We start from the raw sequence: 9,756 nt of genomic DNA on the forward strand, positions 1-9,756 counted from the left end.
ATAACTCCTTCATTCTTATTTTTCAATTAAGTATATTGTTTAATTACTTTTACTAGCATCTTATACACTTTGAATAAATCATTTTATAACTCTTCATAAGATGACATGCTCTCATCATTGGATTCATTAGATGAATCACTACTATAACCATTAACCAATTTGGATGAAGAGCTTTGTTCTTCATCATTGTCCCATGCCATATAGCAAGCAACCTCTTGGTCACTTGATTTACTTTCTAAACTACTTGTACTCATGTTGTCTCAAGTAGTGGCTTTCATTGTCTTTTTCTTTTTCTCTTTAGAATCTTTCTTAAGTAGTGGACATTCCGATTTTATGTGTCCATCCTTGTTGCAATTATAACATGTAGGGATTTTATTTCTTGATTTCTTTGTATTGGATTCTTCTTCATCTAATTCCGAGTTTTGGATTCTTCTTTTGAGTTTATTTTTCCTTCTTAGTATTCTTGCAAGTTTCTTAGATATGAAGGCTAGTTCATCCTCTTCATCTTTACTACTAGAGTTTTCTTTTGAAACTTTAAAAGCAACAGATTCTTGGGCTTTAGTTTTTTCACTTCTTTCATTCATTGTCATTTCATATATGAGGAGAGAACCTATGAGTTCATCTAGGGAGGTGTTTTTCAAATTTCTTCCTTCGGTTATTGTAGTGAATTTTGGTTCCCATATAGTTGGCAGCTCTCTAAGAATTTTTCTAATCATTTCATAAGTAGTGTAGGTTTTTCCTAATGCATTTAGGGAGTTTATTATGTGGGTGAACTTAGTGTACATGCTAGTGATTGATTCTTCTGGGTTCATCCTAAAAGCTTCATACTTGCTTGTGAGCATATCGATTCGATTGTCCCTTACATCAATAGTACCTTCATAGGTAACTTCTAATTTATCCCAAATTTCTTTTGCTGATTTACATGTCATTACTCTATTGAATTCATTCATATCAAAGGCACAATACAATGCATTCATAGCACTTGAATTTACTTGTAACATCCTATGATCAATGTCAGTCCATTCTTTTTCTTCTTTGGGTATTTCATTGCCATTTATGATTTTAGTAGGAATTAAGTCACCACCTATGACAATCTTCCAAGCTTTCCAATCCATAGTTTGTAGATAGATTCTCATGCGTTGTTTCCAAAAATGTGTAGTTTAAACCACAAAAGATAGGAGGCCTAGTTGAGGATTGACCCTCTCCAAAGGAAGCTACACCTAAGTGTGCCATTTAGATATTTATATAACTACTAGTTAGGATTTTCTACAACTCGGCTTTGATACCAATTGAAAACCAAGGTGTAGTCCCAAGAGGGTGGGTGAATTCGGTTTTTAAAATTTCTTTTAATTTTTTTCAAGAATCCTTAACCTCTTTTAATTCTTTTAATGTATTATTGACTTCTTGTTGAATTATTTAATACACAACAAATACTTAAAACAATATTCAATCCACAACCATATACCAACAAAGTAACCAATACAACACAAGTAAATAAAACTTAAATAATTAACCAACCATTCAACAATCAAAGTGTTCAATCCACAAACTTAATATTCAGCTTTCAGCTTTTGTTAACAGCCCTGTAGAGAATAAAATTGATTCTTCAATGCAAACCAAAACTCAAATTCCCAACAACTTAGAATTTAAATAAACCCTTAGTTAATTTGTCTTTGGGTGTTAACCAATCAACGTACTCCCTTTGAAGTTTCCGCAAAGTATTGATCAACCAACGTACTCCCTTTCGGTTTCCACAATCCAAAAATCAAATTAAACTTAAGTTTACTTAATTTCTAAATTATGTAGTATTTATGATTAAGAAATTAAATCATCCACATAGTTTATATGTTTGCTGAAAATTAAAGAGAGTAAGGGAAAGAGAAGGAGACCAGGTTTTTTACGAGGTTCGGCTTATCCCCAGCCTATGTCCTCACCTTTGGAAAACCACCAAAGGATTGACTAAACCAATTCCTTTTCGGGTGGAACAAAAATGTTATACACTCCTTCAATAGGCTAGAACCTGCCTCTCCAAGTGATACCCCACACTTGGCCAACAATCCAACAACCTAGAATCCTCAATGAAACGAGAAACAAAAGCTGCATATAATAATGCTTTCACACAAAGCAGATTAATATAATTTCAAAACTATATACTTCAAAGTAATACAATATGAAATTGAAATTGAAGATCAAGGAAGTTTAATACCGATTAATTATTTCAATGATTGAAAGATTCAGATTTGAAGCACCAGATCAATGATTGAAAGTCAGCAACACTCACTAGAATTCGTGCATAATATGTAAGCAAGAGAGCCTTTGAATAATGAGAGTAAATGAGAGAGCTTAAGAGTCGAATTTGATGCTCGGTGTTTAAAATCATTGATCTTGAGGCTATTTATAGCCTTGATAAAATGAATTTACTTGATCCCCAAGTTTGCTTGGAGTAGTGTCCAAGTTTTAATTAAGTTTGAGCCCTAAGAAATATGATTTAAAAAATCTTTCTATTATAAAAATTTATAATTTCCCGCGTGGCAGTAGTATGTCACCTTTTGGTTAGGCACCAGTAACTAAATACACAGTTTAATTTCAAAGTCAGTAGGGTGGCAGTCGCTTGGCAGAACCTAGTCAGGCTTCTCAATTTGCCTCATTAGGCACCTGTCAAGGTCTAAGCAATAGCTTGATGACCTTCTATCCGTGCATTTTAAAAACATTTAATTTGTCAGCCTACTAAGGATTTCAGTCAAGTTGTTTTCAAGTACAAAAATGCTGATTTTAAGATATTTTGTAAGAACTCTCTTTGCTTCTCAATTCTTGGAATTTTAATTTGTTTACTTAAAAAAAATATGTTCCAAGATTAAGTTTTAGGTCTCTAGGTCTCTTGTACCTAATGAGCTTCAATGAATTTAATATTTGAGTATACTTGAAGTACTTACAAAGCGTGTCCTATAGACTCATTCAACTTTTCATTTCTTGAACTCCTTGAAGTCTTCTTATATGAAGTTGTTGCTTTGAGTTCTCTTAGTCTGAGCTTCATTATTTTTCAAGCTTTCATTCTTGATCACTTGTATTGATGTGAACTTTAAAAATGTTTCGTGTGATCATTTTCTTCAAGATTTATTAAATCATCCTTGAAACCATGCTTTAGGCTTCGTATGATTATCCTCCTTTGAAATATAAGCTTTCATAAGTCCTTCTGAACACTAAACCTTGCTTTCTCTTAGTTAAATCCTGAAATATCATTACTCAACCAAATATGCTAAGTTTCTCTTGTTTGTTAGCATCAAAATAGGATGTTAAGCCTTGTAAGGCCAACATATTCTATAAGAACTCATGATCTAATCTTCCGTGTGTTAGTCGTACTCTACACACTAGATCACTTACTATATAGAATAAAAGACACACATGCATAATCATTAAATAGATAATGTTAGACAAACATTGCTCACAAGGATTCTCATTAAAATATAATAACTGAAGTTATTAATAAACAATAAACTGATTACATAAAGCATGTCTTTCAGTATAAATCTCTAATTGTGTGTTCCTTCGATTTTCACAAGTCAGTAGCGGGTTAGTTGACTATACTTCATTAAGTCAACCGCTTGCCCTTCAGGGAAGTGATATATATATATTCTTTTAGCTCACCCACTCATTCACTTTAGTGCCTCCTTCTTAACTCACGTCTCTACAATGTAATAGACCTAATTCTCGTCGTATTGAGATGAATCTATCCTTTGAAAGAGGTTTTGTGAGAATGTCAGCCCATTGTTCATCTATATTTACGAATTCAAGAATTATGTCTCCTTTTTGCACATTATCTCTCAGGAAATGATGACGAATATCAATATACTTAGTCTTGGAGTGAGAGATAGGATTCTTTGAAATATTTATGGCACTCATGTTATCACATTGAATTGGTACCATCGAATATTCCAAATTGAAATCCTGAAGTTGTTGTTTCATGTATAGAATTTGTGCACAACAACTACCTGCTGCAAAGTATTCAGCCTTAGCAGTAGATAGTGCCACAGAGTTTTATTTCTTGGAGAACCAAGACAACAGAGAATGTCCTAAAAAGTGGCAAGTACCACTAGTACTTTTTCTGTCTATTTTACACCTGACATAATTTGCAACCGAATAGCTGATAATTTCAAAAGCTATGTCTTTAGGATACCAAAGGCCTAAATCAATAGTACCTATCAAATATCTCAATATCCTCTTTACAGCTATTTGGTGAGATTCTTTAGGATCTTCTTGAAAGCGAGCATACATGCAGACACTAAACATAATGTCAAGTCTACTAGCAATTAAATAGAGCAGACTTCCTATCATGCCTCGGTAATATTTCACATCTACCGATTTTCCTTTCTCATCTCTATCAAGACTCATAGAAGTGCTCATTAGAGTTCCCAATGGCTTTCTACCTTCTATGTCAAATTTCTTAAACAAGTCTCTAATATATTTGGATTGGTTTATGAACGTGTCATTTTTAGCATGCTTGATCTAAAGACCAAAGAAGTATGTTAACTCACCCATCATGCTCATCTCAAACTCATCTTACATGCAATTGACGAATTCTTTGCATAAATCCTTATTCGTAGCACCAAAGATAATGTCATCAACATAAATTTGTATGATAAGCACATCATTATCTTTAGATTTAATGAATAGGGTGCTATCCATTTTCCCTTTAGAAAATCCATTTTCTAACAAGATGCCACTTAGTCGTTCGTACCAAGCTCTAGGAGCTTGTTTCAATCCATATAGGGCTTTTTTTAGTTTAAATACATTATCTGGGAAATGAAAGTCTTCAAACCCTGGGGGTTGTGCAACATAAGCTTCTTCATTTATGAATCCATTTAGAAATGTACTCTTTACATCCATTTGATAAAGTTTGAAATTTTTGTGGGATGCATAGGCTAGCAATGTTCTTATTGCTTCCATTCTAGCTATTGGATCAAAGGTTTCACCATAATCTATTCCCTTTTCCTGATTGTAACCTTGAGCTACTAGTCTAGCCTTGTTATAAACTACAATTCTGTTCTCATCCTTTTTATTCCTAAATATCGATTTAGTGCCAATTATAGAGTTATTAGCAGGTCTAGGGACTAGCTCCCAAATCTTATTCCTATCAAATTGACTCAACTCTTCCTGCATGGTAGCTATATGATGAGTCCCTAAAATCTATGATTTTAGACTCTTATTTACCTTTGTTTATCCTCATTTATTTTGTATGCAACCCTTTGTTATCGTATTTCAAAGTCACGCAAGGTTTGTTCGTGTTTCAGGGAAAACGGGTTAAAAACCACCGAGTTAGGCATTATAAGAAGATAAAGGAATATTTGGGACACTCAAAGCTCAAATAAGATGTTTAGCCAAGTCCTTACAGCTTCAGTCCATTTAAGGAAGAAAGATCTTGTTCGATCATGTGGAGTGACTAGCTACCAACAGGGGTGACCAAGGCAATAGACGCAGCCTCCAAGGTTCAAGCCTGAAATAGAACAACTGCAAGGTTCGACCTAGTCTTCAACACAGAGACTTTTTGGGGTGACTAGGTCCAGGGGTTGAAGCTGACTGAAGATAGAACTACCGAGAGCCTTAATCAGAGAGATCAACACGGGCGACAGAGTCGAGTTTCTGAGATTTCCTGAAGCTCAAGATCCTATAAGCCTCAACAACTCGACCATAGACTCAACCAACAAGAGCCAACTGTGTGACTATGTCGAGAAGAGCTGAATTCAAATCCCTGCTTTACCGAGAGCTCCGATTAGGGAGCAACTGAGGAAGAACATGGATGCGACCTGGTCGAACCAGACGATCTGCTTCGTGAGATACTTGCAGAAGTTGCCATTTTTGAATTTCAAACCTTGTAAACCTTAATGGGTATAAATAGTAGCTACGAATATGTTTTAGGGGTTCCTCTTTGGCCTCTCTTAGGTTAGTGACAGACTTAAGATGTCATTGAGAGCCATTGTAGATTAGTTAGAGTAGATTTCAATACTTGTTCTGGTTTGTGCAAGAAGTGTTCAATGGCCTATGACAACCGACGAGGCTTTTGTGCTTTCCATGTAGATTAGATGATCATTTAGTTGTACCTCAAATTGTTATTGACAGACGATTTGAATACAAAGGATTGACCTTTTACATGCTTTCTTTTTACCGCTTTCATTTATCTGCTTTCTCTTTACCACTTTCATTTAAATGCTTTCCTTTACCGCTTAATTGTGATGAATGTCTAGTTGATAGGATAAGCACTTCTACAACTTCAATCAGGTGCACGTATTGGGCTACAATCTCCCACAGAGGTTCTCATGATCGTTGTGATAGAGTATACTTCGATTCTCGACTGTACTGCGAACAGTTGGTGCACTCTTGCTATCCTATGCCATTGAACGACTCCTTGGATTGTTTAGCTGAGTTCTGGTTAGTTTAATGTGGCAAACTCACTGAACTTAGATTACGCAAACAACATCTCAGGTGTCATTCATGATTAAGCACTACTTTGTAGGAGTAGAGTTAAGTTAGATTTACATGCTTTCCAGTAGTTGATAGAAAATACCCTGAAAAAATATCATCTTTTACTTTTCTTTTACACAGGGCTACAATATATCAATTTGGAAGTGGTTTGATAATTGCGCTTTAAGTCCCTGAGGATCGACACCCGACTTCCCCACTTTTTACTAAACTTGGGATTATTAGGTAATATAAATATTATTTTTGATAGTTAAGAACTTAAGCCTTGGTGAGCCTACCAATTTTGGCGCCGTTGCCGGGGACTTAACTACGGTTATGAGCCAACTTCCATTTTATTTGTTATTTTTTAAATTTTGTTTTTGTTTGCTAAATCTGAAGTCTTAAATTTGTGTGTTTCAAGTGTATATGTTTGGTTTGCATTCTTTGGATCCTAAGTCAGTTCCCCTAGATCTCAAGATTGAGAAATCCTATATGTCGTTTATGAAACCTACCTCTAATCCTGAGATTGCTTAGTCATCCAAATTGAAACTCATGGCTGAACGGTCACCGATTCCCACTGAACAAGTCCCGGAACCCTAAGCTCCCTGCCTACCTATCAGCCTCTTAGGGACTACTTTGTACCTAATGTATACACCTCGCCATCTTAAATCCGGTTCCCGAATGTCCAGGCAGCTTAATTCGAGATTAAGACGTCTATCTTCTCGATGTTGCCCACCTTCTATGAAAATTCTACTGAAAATCTTTACCAACATTTGGATGAATTCTTGAAAATCTATTCCACCATCCGTATATCAAATTTTAGTGATGACACTTTCCACCTTAGACTCTTCTTGTTCCCTCTAAAGGATAAGATCAAATATTGACTAACGTCCTTAAAACTGAATTTGGTGGCCAATTGGGCCACCATGCAGTACGAATTCCTGAAAAAGTACTTCCTAATTGGGAAGATGAACCAACTTCAGAGAACCATCACGAGTTTTTCACAAATGGATAAGGAACTTTTTTTTGAGACTTGAGAGCGCTTTAGGAACCTACTCCGTAAATGTCCACATCATCAGGTTTCCAAGTGGCAATTATTTCAAACCTTCTATGAAGGGTTAGTTGAGAGAGATAGGTCGATGGTCGATGCATCATGCGGAGGTACTTTCCTCACCAAGCACAAGAATGAGGCTTGTGATCTCTTTGAGAACCTAGCTAAGAATTCTCAGCAGCACATTGCTGCTACTCATAGACTTCCCAACCCATCCACCACCAAACCTAAGAGAGTTTATGAGTTAGCTGCAAACCACGACCTAACGCCAACCCTACACACCATTGCTCAAAAGATAAATTAGGTCTTGTCCTTAAGACAGCACTTGCAGCTAGCAGCATGTGTAGAGGTGTATGTTATCTACGCTGATCCCTCCCACTCTTGTTACAATTGCCCACATACGTCATCCCAACCCAAACTTGTATAGGAAGAAGTGAAAGTCACGCTCAATTGCTATGCTAAGTCATCTAACAATCTCTATTCAAACACATACAATCCTAAATGGAAATAGTACCCTAACTTCTCTTGAAGACCACAAGCTCCGTGCTCTCAACCCCAAAGACCTTAGCAAACCCCTAATGTTCTACCTCCACGACCATATCAAAATTTCGAGTCTGTCCTTAGACCTTCATCATTTCAGCAGCCACTTCCCCTTCTGCCCAAGTATGATATACTTTAGGAGATGGTACTAAAAGCCCTCAATAAAAGCCCTCAAGGACATTAAGGCTAATTGGCCGATGGACAACTCTTCACTCCCACTCCCACTCCCACTCCATGGCTAAACTAGAAGCCACATGGGACAACTAGCTACCGTCTTGAGAGGAGAGATGAAAAAAAGTTGTCAAGTCAGCCCATGATAAACTCTAAGGGCCAATATTTGATAGAATGTGAACCGGGTCCGCCAGCATATCATGAGTAGGCCTAGACGATATCCACTCTTCGGAGTAAAACAATAAGGTCGAAGAGCAGTTGAGGATAGAAGGGGCGTCTCCGTCGCCTTCCTGATGTGAAGAAGAAGAAGAAGAAGAATATTACAGAAAAAGAATTCAAGCAAACGCATGGAAAAGGAAAAAAAAAAAAAGATTGAAAGGGAAGAAGCAAAAACATAATCTGAAACATCAATGTTCAAAATTTCCATTTTGCAGCAATCATATTACAAATTTTATATATTTTTACAACGCAGCCACACTGCGGACTAGGTCACGCGCCGTGGCCGGATGAGCTCTAGAGATTAAAAAAAATAAAAATAAAAATCCGTAGGGCTCTAATATTCCCCGGTGGGAGGGTTCAATTGGGACCCCAACAGCTCAAGTACATCACTTGTCTCAGTGACTCCTCCGATTGCTTCCCCATCTCCTCTCTCTTAAATTTGTTGTCGCTGGCGACAGACGAAGATGAGAGCTTGCTGGTCTGAGCAAAGGACCTGAAATTGCGGTTGGCGTGTTGGGTGAGGGATCTGAGGGCGTAGTTCCATCTGCAGAACCCCTGATCTTTCAACGCCTCCACTGCCCCAACCGTGGCTGCCACCATCCATGCCCTGCTTGTTGAACTCATCTCTTTTCTTCTCTTAGGATGATTCTTGGCGGCCTCTTTGATGATCTTGGAGTGAATATTAAATAACTAATAAACGGGAGATATTTCTTTGGTTGGATTCAATCAATTAATTAGGTAAGATCCAAAAAGAACGAGATATATGCTAAGGGATGATTTTGTGGATTGAAGAAATGGATGAGCCGGTAGTGATGCTTATATGCTACACAGCATGGGAAACCGGAGGCAGAGCCGCAGAGGGCTTCCTTGCGCTGGCGGTTTTGGCCTTTTGGGTTTGATGCTTACAGGAGGTGATTGAAGGATGACTGACATGGCTGCTGCTTGATTTAAGTGCGCACCTGGTTTAGTCCAACCCCACCTGTTTCTTTGTAAAAAGCACGCCCGTGGATTATAATATATTTTATTTCTCTATTCATTAATTTTTTAAAAAAAATTATGAAAAACAGTTAAGAATTTAATTATATAAGGATATTTGAAAATCACTAATACTATTCTTACCTACTAAATATAACATTTATTTTATTCATTGTTTCAAATATTCGTATGATACATATATATCCACTGCTTTGTGGGTATTGTACTATATAGAGTTTTTATGGTTTTATCATCTCTTTTTTTTAAATATATTAAATAATATATATTTTTTAAAAATATTTTTCAAAATCCTGACATAATCTCGCTACTTAGAGTAGCGACATTTA

The 9,756-nt window shown here is 36.5% G+C and overlaps 1 protein-coding gene and 1 non-coding gene across 2 annotated transcripts; both read right to left on the reverse strand.

Moving 5' to 3' along the window:
- Positions 1–7,428: 7,428 nt before the first annotated feature.
- Positions 7,429–7,534, reverse strand: LOC131149986 (small nucleolar RNA R71). Its single transcript, XR_009135374.1, has one exon. It is a non-coding gene; the product is annotated as a small nucleolar RNA R71 (small nucleolar RNA).
- A 1,076-nt stretch (positions 7,535–8,610) lies between these two features.
- Positions 8,611–9,368, reverse strand: LOC131149610 (uncharacterized). Its single transcript, XM_058100214.1, has one exon. The coding sequence runs from the start codon at positions 9,056–9,058 to the stop codon at positions 8,792–8,794; it is 267 nt and encodes an 88-aa protein (XP_057956197.1). The 5' UTR covers positions 9,059–9,368; the 3' UTR covers positions 8,611–8,791.
- Positions 9,369–9,756: the final 388 nt, after the last annotated feature.

The sequence above is a fragment of the Malania oleifera genome, chromosome 2 (genome assembly GCF_029873635.1).
Source record: "Malania oleifera isolate guangnan ecotype guangnan chromosome 2, ASM2987363v1, whole genome shotgun sequence".
Lineage (NCBI taxonomy): Eukaryota > Viridiplantae > Streptophyta > Magnoliopsida > Santalales > Ximeniaceae > Malania > Malania oleifera.

Excerpts from the sequence above, each read along its gene's own strand:
- LOC131149610 (XM_058100214.1), bottom strand. The coding sequence starts at position 9,058 with ATGAGTTCAACAAGCAGGGCATGGATGGTGGCAGCCACGGTTGGGGCA.